The sequence below is a fragment of the Salarias fasciatus genome, chromosome 11, assembly GCF_902148845.1.
Source record: "Salarias fasciatus chromosome 11, fSalaFa1.1, whole genome shotgun sequence".
NCBI classification, from domain to species: domain Eukaryota; kingdom Metazoa; phylum Chordata; class Actinopteri; order Blenniiformes; family Blenniidae; genus Salarias; species Salarias fasciatus.
Window position 1 is genome coordinate 33,949,170 of NC_043755.1, and position 11,479 is coordinate 33,960,648.

Sequence of the window (11,479 nt, forward strand, 5' to 3'; positions counted from 1 at the left end):
CGTCACGTCCTGTCCCGTCACTCCCTGCCAATCACAGACCTGCAGTGCGGCATGATGGGAGCTCAGGGACGAATTGCCACGGCGTCCTTAGACCAGACAGTTAAGGTACACACTTTCTTACACACACACACACACACACACACAGCCTCACTCTGTCCGCCGTCCTCAGCTCTGGGAACTGTCCTCGGGCGAGCTGCTGCTATCCGTCCTCTTTGACGTGGAGATCATGGCGGTGACCTTTGACCCCTGCGAGTACTTCCTGTTCTGTGGAGGAAGTGACGGGAACATCTTCCAGGTGTCTCTGTGCAGCCAGGTGAGTAATCTGATTACTCGGTGATGTGATTGCAGTGTGGTCACTGGCCAGGTGGACGTGGTGTTTTTCAGTCCGAGTAAAGAAACAGTCAAGTTCAACGCGTGTAAACATGGATGGCGTGCGTCCCGGTTCTCCAGGGTCCTGGTGAAGCGGATTATACAGCTCCGCTCCGCCTGCTGATGTTTTGAATGAACTGGTGTCCGTGCTAACTTGTGACCAACAGACGTTCTAAAACCGACTGAAACTCGTCGTCCCGGGGTCGGCATCCCGGAGTTCATCCTTATACGCGGCGCCGCGTGGTTTGGGAAAATAGCGACGTGTGGGTCGCGAAAAGAGGAGACGGACGAGGAGTGGAGCTGAGTGAGGTTTATGAGCCGGCACGGGAGAGACGGCTGTCATGGCTTCCACCTGTTAACCCTCACCGTCAGCGGGCCTCACCGCCCGTCACCAAGCCCCGCCCCTTCTCCTGTGAGGAATTCCCCCTCTTAGTAGACACCACAAAGCATTTACTGAAGTGAACTGTATTTGTGTTAGTTCTTCTTTAAAATTGTAGTTCTAAATTGGAAGATTATTGTGATCTTGAAATTTTAACATAAAGTTATATTTTCTTATTTTTCATCGCTTAAAATATGCGTCGCACTCACAGAAGCCGCCAAAGCGGCGTGCATGTATCGAGAGTTCTTTCAACCCCAGGTAGGCCAAGTATGGAGAAATGTAAGAAAAGAAAAATATCTGGAGAAAACAGAACGTTTAATGATGCCTGGGCAAATTCATTCACATTTACGTCTGGTGAGAGAGGCCTAGCAGTGTGCCTCGCCCCAAGAGAGACTGGCTAACAATAAAAGGTCAAATGTCGCAAGACATTTCCAAAATAAACACACGGCCTTCGCTGAAAAATATCCGGAGGGAGAAGAGAGAACCAAAGCTGATCTGCGGAAAAATCAATTCAAGAAGTGGATAAAGTCTGCAAATTCAACTACATACGCAAGTTTTGTGGCCGCTCATGAGTAGTCGGGCGTGGAAAGCCTTTCACAGACGGAGAATATATGAAGGAGTCATTAAGATTTCAGAACACCTGTTCGCGGACTTTAAAAACAAGAGTGAAATTGTGCAGAAAATCAAAGAGATGCGTCTCTCTGCAAAGACCGTCAAAGAAGGAACCCTGGAAATGGCAGAAAATATCACAAGACGGCAAATTAAAGACATCAGTTCCGCTCCAGCCTGTGATGAGTCCAAAGACAGAAGCGATATTGAACAAACAGCGCTGTTCTGCCGAGACGTGACCTCTGCTGGACCACAGGAAGAACTGGTTGAGCTGATCCCACTAAAATGCCAGACACGGGGTGAGGACGTCTGTGAGGCTGTGCTTGATTGTTTAAGAGCCAAAGAAATAAGAACAGCCCACCTCGTGTCAGCGTCTACTGATGGCTGGAGCGCGGCGAGGCTTCCTGGCCTTGCTGCAGAAGTCGCTGGATCGAAAGCTGCTGACGTTTCACTGCATCCTGCACCAGGAGGCGCTGTGTGCGCAAACGTTTCCTCCAGAATGCACAGAGGCCACGAATGTTGTCATTCAGATTATCAATAAAATAATGGCAAACGGTTTAAATCACCGTCGGTTCCGTTCGTTACTGGATGCGGTGGAGAGCACTTCCTCCGACCTCCTGCTGCTGTCCAGAGGAGAGGTGCTGAAACGCTTTGCTGCGTGTCTCGGAGAGGTGAAAACGTTCATGAGCAGCAAAGGGCTCAGCTTCCCTGAGCTGGAAGAGCCAGAGTGGCTGGAAAAGCTGCACTTCATGGTGGACATGACAGCGAAGCTGAACACGCTGAATACGGCTCTTCAGGGGAGAGGCGGCACAGCGCCACCTGCTGGAGGAGGTGTTAGCGTTTGAGCGCAAACTGACAGTTTTAGCCAGAGATGTACAGAGAGGCGCACTGTCTCACTTCCTGTTTTAAGAGAGTTCAAACAAGCTCACAACAAGGTGATAAATTCAGAGTATTTGCACTCTGCAATCACCACAATGCAAGCATCGTTTGTCAAACGATTCTGCGATTTCAGAGAGGAAAAATACTCATTGTCCTTCCCCATCACTCCCCTCACCACCGATCCATCCCTGTGAAATGTGACTGCATTTGCAGGTGTAAGTCGTCCTGATCTGGGGCTCCAGCTGGCTGACATCGCTGACAAAGATATGTGGGTGTCCAAATTCAGGCGCTTGACCGAGGATCTTGAAGATCCATCAGAAGGCCGCTCTTGTTCGGACTCACAAATGGAGTGAGATTGAGAATCTTCCAGGACCGGACAAACTGGTGTTGGAGACATGGAATGCCATCCCCGACACCTACGTAAATACGAAGCAATATGCATTTGGAGTCCTGTCGATCTTCAGATCCACGTTCGTGTGTGAGCAGCTATTCTCCACCATGAACTATGTTAGAAACAAACGGCGCTCACGCCTCACAGACGACAGCTGACGGTCCTGCATTAAGATGGAAGTGTCTTCACACAGCCCCGATCTGCAGACGCTGTGCGCAGAGGTGCAGGAGCAGCAGTCCCATTGACCAGGTAAAAAAAATAAATATTTATGCAGATATTTTGGAAATTTTTATTTATTGTTCAGTGACGTAGTGCTTTTTCCCCAATTTTTTTTAAATTCAGGTCATGGTTCCGCCAAGCGCCCCGAAAGCCCGAAGGCGATAAAGGATGACGGCTCACGGCATGTTTTGTTTGATACATGGATAATTTAATTTAATTTCAGCTTTTTAATTCATTTGAAAGAGACATTCAACTTTTTTCTCAGTTTGTTTTTTAAATTCAGGTCAAGGCTCCGCTAAGCGCTCCGAAAGCCCAAGGTGATATGAAGATGACGGCTCACGGCGTTCTTTTGTTTGCCACATGGATCATTTATGTTCAGCTTTGTAATTCATTTGAAACAGACTTTCAGCTTGTTATTTTTTTAAGAGTTCAAAATGTTAAAAATGTGTTTGTTACATGAATAAAATTACATGTTCTTCATCCATTTCATAAGCAACACACTGTAGTTGTTTATGCAAAGCGTAAAGTAAAAAAATATATATATACAGTGTTATCTTCATTTTAGGTATCGAAAAAGATTTGCGGCTCCCAGTGTTTTCTTTTCCGTCCAAATGGCTCTCTGGGTGTTCGAGGCTGCCGACCCCGGTTGTAGTCATTCCAGCAAACGTCGGTTTTCTGCAGTTACAGTAAATGTATAAGTTCAGAGTCTTTTGTGAGTCTTATTTTAACATCTGTTACAAACATCTGCATGTGTTTACAAATCCGTCACTTGTTAACCTGGGAACCAGTTAATCGCTCGGAGTCTGCCTCGGAGCTCTTTGAACTCGCTGTTGTGCGATTGGCAGCCTTCTCGCCTCTTCAGTGTTTGTTCTCTCAGGGTTTCAATTGAACAGATATTTCTGAACCACCGTCCAGTTCTTCTGCTTGTTTGTGACTTTCGTGCTTCCCGTTAACTGCGCACGTCAAAAACCAAAGCATTACTTTTAATAACGATGAAGTTTGTTTTGAACAGAGTCGGGACCGGCAGTTCCAGTCGGACAGCGAGGGGAACCAGGTCTTCAAAGGACACCGGTGAGAACCGGACAACCTGCCGTGGCTGACCTGCAGCTGAGCTGTGTCTGACCTCTGACCTCTGCCCTCAGGAATATGGTGACCTGTCTGTCGGTGTCCATGGACGGCTCGCTGCTCCTGTCGGGGTCACATGACGAGACGGTTCGACTCTGGGACATCCAGAGCAAGCAGAGCGTCCGCTGTCTGTCCCACAAGGGTAAGCCCCGCCCCCAGACTGTCCTGTACAGGTAGCCCCGCCCCCAGACTGTCCTGTACAGGTAGCCCCGCCCCCAGACTGTCCTGTACAGGTAGCCCCGCCCCCAGACTGTCCTGTACAGGTAGCCCCGCCCCCAGACTGTCCTGTACAGGTAGCCCCGCCCCCAGACTGTCCTGTACAGGTAGGCCCCGCCCCCAGCCCGTCCTGTACAGGTAGCCCCGCCCCCAGCCCGTCCTGTACAGGTAGCCCCGCCCCCAGACTGTCCTGTACAGGTAGCCCCGCCCCCAGACTGTCCTGTACAGGTAGCCCCGCCCCCAGACTGTCCTGTACAGGTAGCCCCGCCCCCAGCCTGTCCTGTACAGGTAGCCCCGCCCCCAGCCTGTCCTGTACATGTAGGCCCCGCCCCCAGCCTGTCCTGTACAGGTAGCCCCGCCCCCAGCCTGTCCTGTACAGGTAGCCCCGCCCCCAGCCTGTCCTGTACATGTAGGCCCCGCCCCCAGCCTGTCCTGTACAGGTAGGCCCCGCCCCCAGCCTGTCCTGTACAGGTAGGCCCCGCCCCCAGCCTGTCCTGTACAGGTAGGCCCCGCCCCCAGCCTGTCCTGTACAGGTAGGCCCCGCCCCCAGCCTGTCCTGTACAGGTAGGCCCCTCCCCCAGCCCGTCCTGTACAGGTAGCCCCGCCCCCAGACTGTCCTGTACAGGTAGCCCCGCCCCCAGACTGTCCTGTACAGGTAGCCCCGCCCCCAGACTGTCCTGTACAGGTAGCCCCTCCCCCAGCCCGTCCTGTACAGGTAGCCCCTCCCCCAGCCCGTCCTGTACAGGTAGCCCCGCCCCCAGCCTGTCCTGTACAGGTAGCCCCGCCCCCAGCCTGTCCTGTACAGGTAGCCCCGCCCCCAGCCTGTCCTGTACAGGTAGGCCCCGCACCCAGACTGCCCTGTAAAGATCAGCCCCCTGTATCCAGTCTAAGCCCCGCCCCTCTGGTCTAAGCCCCGCCCCCGTCTCTCTCTCCAGGCCCAGTAACCAACGCCGTCATCATGGCGGCTCCGGCCAACATGTTCATCCCCGACAGTCGTCCGTCCGTCCCGCTGCCGCGCTTCAGCAGACACCTGATGGTCTCCGAGGGCGACGGCAGCGAGACGGGCGAGGTGTGTGTCCGCCCAGGGCTGCACGCACAGGTTAGGACACACACACACACACACACACACACACACACACACACACACACACACACACAGATACAACATCAAAGTGTGTCGTTTCCAGGACGACGAAGAATCGTACCTGCAGAAAGCCGAACGACTCAACGCTCTAATGAATGCCATGACAGACAAGGTGAGGGGGCGGGGTCTGGTGTGGAGGGGGCGGGGTCTGGTGCGGAGGGGGCGGGGCCTGCGACTCCTCTAACTCCTCCTCTCTTCCAGTCGGTTTTCGGTGACGGAGAAAACTCCAAGGTTCGAGTCGCCGAGTTGGAAGAGGAAGTTCAAACTCTGAAAAAGGTCAACAAGGATCTGTTCGAGTTCTCCAGTCAGCTGCTCACCAAGCCTTCGTAAGGGGTCCAGGGGGGTCTCTACGGGTCCCAGGGGGGTCTCTACGGGTCCCAGGGGGGTCTCTACGGGTCCCAGGGGGGTCTCTACGGGTCCCAGGGGGGTCTCCACGGGTCCCAGGGGGGTCGCTACGGGTCCCAGGGGGGTCTCCACGGGTCTCAGAGTAGCTCCACTGGTCCAGGAGAGACTCAACCGCCTCCAGTAAAGATTCCTCGTCATTGTTTAGTGTTTTTTTAAATAAAGTTTTTTGTACTGTGAGAAGTTAAGTGTGTTTGAGTTTTTTTTTTTTTAGTTTTATGGAAGCTGTTTCAGTAAAACGCTGAGTCTGCAGTTTACTCGTTTTATCGATCACCAATCAGATGAATGAACAGAAAACAAACTCCGCCCACAGGAAGCAGTTGGTCCTCAGGGGGCGGAGCCTCCGTGTGCTCATACTAATCTCAGTGTCAGTGCTACTTTCCTCCCGTCGGCAGGCTGGAGTCTGCCTGCTGGCAGCTTCAGACTGACTTCAGGAGGAGCTTATCGGCTTCGAGCTCCTCTTGATAACATGATTTCTGACTTTATTTGATTTGTGTTCACTCCTGGTGCAGGATGTTGCTGGAACTGACCGGGGGACAGAAAGTGAGGCAAACAGAATGTAGAGAAGAAATGGAACAAAGGTTCCACCGTCCTTCAATTAGAACCGACACAGAAGCTGAGGATCCAGGTGTCAAATTACAAACCAGAGCAGCAGCTGACTGGTCTCTGGTTCAGGATCAGACTGATTTGACCAAGAGACATCCAGTTAAAACAGCTGATTCTGTAATTCACTTTATTATTTCTTTTGTTTGAAATCACTTGAGACTTGTGAAGATGTGGAGTTTGGTTGAGTTCCAGGAACTCAACCAAACTACCAGCTGGACGTTTAAGACTTTAAACTGTTCAGCAGGGTTCAAGCTGATTTTTTTAATGAATTTTTTCCAGAGTTTCTGGAGAGTTTTGATTGTGAAAATGTGAGAATGATGCTCAAAGTGCTTTTCTTGATATAGAATTCATCATTGTTCAGTTATGTGTGATATTTACACACACACACACACACAGCAGACTTGCAGGAACAGCTGCTTTACATTTTAATCCTGTCAGTAGTTTGTTGTGTTTTTTTACAAATTGAAACATGTTCTCCTTCTTGGCGGTTTCCTCTCACACTTAAAGCTAGGGTTGGCGATTTGAATGAGATAAATTTTTTTAAATACTGGTTAAAATGATCTTTATGACCCGATGGGAAACAATTCATAGCGTGTTCTTAAAGTAGTTTGGAAAATATCCGCTATCTACAGCAGGAGTAAAACGGGAAAAACAGCAACCAATCGTCTTGACGGGACACCTTTTTTTAAACCAATCAAATCCCTTCACCGTTCGACCTGCCCCCTGCGCGTACATGTCAATGGCGTGCACTGACCCTGATTCAGTGCGCGCGTAGAAGGACGGAGCGTCGTTGCAGAATGGCGGAGAAGAATGTTTGGGGCTTTACTTACCGGTGAGTGCGCCATACCTTGGCGTAGTGCAAATAAAGAAAAACGAAGAAACGAAGTGCTGAGGACAGGTTACTCCAGGAATGCACTGGACGCGGAAGTGCTGCGCGCACCGCGCGCACGGAACGTCTCTGCGTCTCCGCTCCCAACGGAGCTCCTCCAATGGGGTGGGAGCTGGACGGAGCCTTGGGGAGATGCTACATTCGTGCTACATGCTAGTTTTCCAAGATCGCCAACCCTAGCTTTAAAGCTACTTCATGTGTTTTTACCTTCTTTTTTGTGATTCCAGCTGTTCGATGTGTTTTAATCGTTGCTCTTTCGGTCAGTGTTTGAGGATTTAGCAGTTGCAGCCGTTTTAACGAGCTGTGTCACCGTCATTAGATGTTTCAGCCAAGTCGTCTTTCCTGAGGGAATTTGAGAACTTTTCTTCACACTATGGTAGATTTCAGAATTGTCGGCTGTCTCCAGACATTACTAACTCTTTTACCTGTTACATCTTCATCACTGCTCCTCAGTATCTGATGGGATTTAATAGCTGATGGATGTAATATCCATTCCTCGTTTAGCGGGGAACGGATATAAAAGGACATAAAAGGACACATCTCCTTTCAGTGCACTGCTGGTGTTATTTTGTCATCCTTGCAGGACTTGATTGAGAAACATAAAGCCTTCTCCACGATAAAGGTGTATCTGGCTGCGATTGCCGTGTGCCTTGTGGGGTTTGGTGAGGAAACGGTCAGCCAACATCCTTTGCTCTGCTGTTTCATGAAAGAGGCACTCAAGCTGCTTCCTGGTTCCAGGCCGCTGGCGCCCCCATGGGACTTGGCCGTGGTTTTAGATGGGCTCTCCGGGGCTCGCTCTGAACCACTGGAGGAGGTTAGCTTGAAGCATCTGTCTCTGAAGACAGCGCTGCTTCTAGCTTTAGCCTCTGCCAAGCACATCAGTGACACTCATGCACCCTCAGTGCACTCCTCGTGCACTCAGTTTGACCTTGGGAATGCCAGGGTGTCCCTGAAGCCCCACCTGGCCTTTGTGCCCGAGGTGGTGGGCTCAAGCTCTCCTATTGTTCTTTCAGCATTTTCTCCACCCACTTTTCCTTCTCCTGGAGAGCAGCGGTTGCTCATGCTGTGTCCAGTCCGAGCTTTGCGGATTTGTATGGACTGGACTGAAGAGGGACCAGCTCTGTGTGGCCTGTGTAGAATAATTTTAGAATATTCTTTACATCATGCTTATTATATTACGTTATTTACTATTGTTCATATAATGCATGTCTCTGTTAGTTATAGTATGCTAGTGGACACAGGCGTAGAAAAGACATGTATCCTTTTTCTGTTCGCCAGCCTGCCATGTTTCATTTTTACGGCAGCCTCTTGGCAGCTGGACAGTTTGTTTTTTAAAGTTAAGACTTTAGGTCAATTGTCTCTCTGTCTCCCTCTGGTGCAAATGAGGCTCATTGGACAAGAAATGTGACACTATGATTTGTTGCACAACACCTGGCATTTGGAGACTTGGAGGCTGAGAGGGCCTCCCAAGGGGTCACGGAAATTGACCTTTGTAGGGAGGGGGGAGCAATTGTGTCTTGACGAAGACTCAACTAAGACTCAATGAATGGTTTGAACAATTGTGTCTTGACGAAGAATTAATTAAGCAGCAACAAACTCCCAAGAAATAGTATAAATAGATGGAGCGGAGAGCGATCGGGGCGTCAGTTCTTTGGTCGGCCTGGCTGCCAGGAGGGTTTTTTTTGGGAATAAAGTCCTCCTTTTGCATTCTGACTCTGACACTGCCTGATTTTTCTGAGGAGAACTACGATGGAAGACTTCAAGAACCAAGAGTGGATATACTTGAGGATTTTATGTTTTTTCTGGAATATATGTTTGTGGGGTTTTTTGCACCGTGACTGGCCTAGGATACTTTTTTTAAATAAAATTCCACGACACCTGGGCTCGCCCCTGTAGGAGCAGACCTGTCACAAAGCAGCTGCTCTCCCACTGGATTGTGGGAGCGATCACTCTGACCTACACGTGTCAGGGTCTTCAGGCCCCTGCCGGTGTCTGTGGGCGTTGCGATCACCAGCCAATCAGGATTGACATAATGAGATAAATGCTTCTGAGGCATACGCTGGGGGCGTGTCCCATAGTGAGACATCTCACTCATGCTACTCTGAGAACTGGGGTTACGTTAAAGCCATACCTCAATAGTTTGGCAAATTGGCCCATTTAGCGCAATTCCTCAGTCATTTCAAACAGCATACTTGCTTTTTTTGTGAGGGCGAGCTGTTGTTTATCCAGAGGTGAGTCGGGGAAGGTTTTCAGGATGGACACAATGGAAGTGGATGGTATTTTTGTTCCCCCTCGTCAAACTCATCAAATACACAATCCAACAACCCCAAAACACTTTGTTGGACACGTTATAATCCGCACATTCACTACGCTGTGAAATATTAATGCAAAATTACCAGATTGAGTTGTTTATGTGAAGATTGCTGAGACGGAACTACTTACTAAACATGGCGTCTGGGCGTAGTGATTTCAAAAGAAAAAGTAGTTCCCAGTATTTGCTTCAGTGTCGTAACGCTACAGTATTATTTGTTGGTGTTCCACAGCGTAGTGAATGTGCGGATTATAACGTGTCCACCAAAGTGTTTTGGGGTTGTTGGATTTTGTATTTGCTGAGTTTGACGAGGGGGAACAAAAATACCATCCACTTCCATTGTGTCCGTCCCGAAAACCTTCCCCGACTCGCCTCTGAATAAACAACAGCTCGCCCTCACAAAAAAAGCAAGTATGCTGTTCGAAATGACTAAGGAATTGCGCAAAAAGGGGCCAATTTGCCAAAATGTCGAAGTATCTCTTTAAGTAACCTAAAATTTGTAGGAGCCATTTGTCATTTCTGTGATTTGAGCGCGAGGGGGAGCAGGATGGTGTGGGAATGCTTTTCAAGAGCTCACAGGTGATGAGCTTCAGATGTGTGAGTCATTTGACTGTGTTCGGTGTATGGGACATATGTGTAAGCTCGTCTACCTGTAAACAGTGAGTTTATATGTCCCTGAGGAAAATAAAGGTTTCACCGCACCCGAAGACTTCACAAGTGGAATCGAGGATTGTCAGAGCACGTGTCCGAAACAGTTCTCCCTCCCCACCCTCAAGAGGAGACCCAAAATGTACCAGCCCAGATTGGGAATGGGCTGTACATTATTGAATGACTGAATGTTTTTGTTTCAGAATGTCTTGTTTTTTTGGTTCATTAGTAAAAACCTAAGAAAAAAAGTATCTCATAGAATTACGGTAGTTGAAATTATGAAGATGGAATCATGAATTTGTGTGGGAATGACGAGTACATTATTTTAGTGATGCTACAGAGAAGTGTTTTGTTTTTTTCTACTCTTTTTCTGTAGTTTTCTTGGTGTTGAGAGTCTTCCCTGAGATGAAATAAATCACACCGTCGAAACTCTGTATGTTCTTCAATGCTAAAAAATCCAGAGGGCTTCGACACAAAGTTTGACAATATGCAGATGACTCACTTCTCTGTGTCAGTAAGTTCTTCAGTAACCTTTCTTGATTTTTATAAAGATTGTAATGTTTCCAGTATTGTTTATGTCGGTTTGAATTATTAATGCTTTTGTGTAAGCACAGTGAAAAGTTAAAATGGAGTGGGAAGAGAAAGAACCTCTTCCAAGTCGAATCTGAACTAGAATTGAGGAGAAATGCCAGCTTTGTTTTCTTTTCCATTGTCTACATCTTATTAGAAAACAACATTGTGCTGATGTTCAAGTCTGGGGACATTTGTCTGACTTTTTTTTGGAAGCAGCCTGAAAAGAGAAGCAGATGATGCTTTATGTCTGCATGTATGTTTGAACTGAAGAAACAGCGGAGTGAGTGACGACACAGGACACTAGGGGGCAGTGGAAACAGCCACTGGCCACTTTCTAAAATGAGAAGTTGTGGGAAAAAAAACAGTTTTTTTTAAAGCCACTGTCCAACACACACACACACACACACACACACACACACACACACACACACACACACACACACACACTGAGTGTGAGGCTTCAGAAGTTGTTCTGCGATCTGCTGCAGACTCTGTCAGTTTGCCGTCCTGTCTCCAGTGCCCGTCCACCACAGGAGCCTCTTCAGCCTGAACACTCCACATCTCCGTTCTGTCAGTTCAGCATTTTCTAGACTGTGACTGATCTTCAGGAACTTCCTCTCCAGTGGTACAGGCCACGCAGTGCTCCGTCTCTCCATTTAACGGTCTGTCTCTCCGTGGTCTTATCATTTCGCTGAGCTCTCAGGATCTGCCTCACTCTC

The 11,479-nt window shown here is 48.8% G+C and overlaps 1 protein-coding gene across 1 annotated transcript in view; it reads left to right on the forward strand.

Moving 5' to 3' along the window:
* wdr18 (WD repeat domain 18) overlaps positions 1 to 5,905 on the forward strand; it is a 6,987-nt gene extending 1,082 nt beyond the window's left edge. Inside the window, exons 4-11 of the mRNA XM_030101888.1 lie at positions 1 to 105; positions 170 to 313; positions 3,859 to 3,917; positions 3,989 to 4,113; positions 5,123 to 5,286; positions 5,375 to 5,443; positions 5,533 to 5,718; positions 5,823 to 5,905. The exon at positions 1 to 105 is cut by the window's left edge and continues 37 nt beyond it. Of these exons, the coding sequence (XP_029957748.1) occupies positions 1 to 105; positions 170 to 313; positions 3,859 to 3,917; positions 3,989 to 4,113; positions 5,123 to 5,286; positions 5,375 to 5,443; positions 5,533 to 5,661 (795 nt within the window). The 3' untranslated portion in view covers positions 5,662 to 5,718; positions 5,823 to 5,905. The remainder of the gene's footprint in view (positions 106 to 169; positions 314 to 3,858; positions 3,918 to 3,988; positions 4,114 to 5,122; positions 5,287 to 5,374; positions 5,444 to 5,532; positions 5,719 to 5,822) is intronic.
* The last annotated feature ends 5,574 nt before the right edge of the window (positions 5,906 to 11,479 follow it).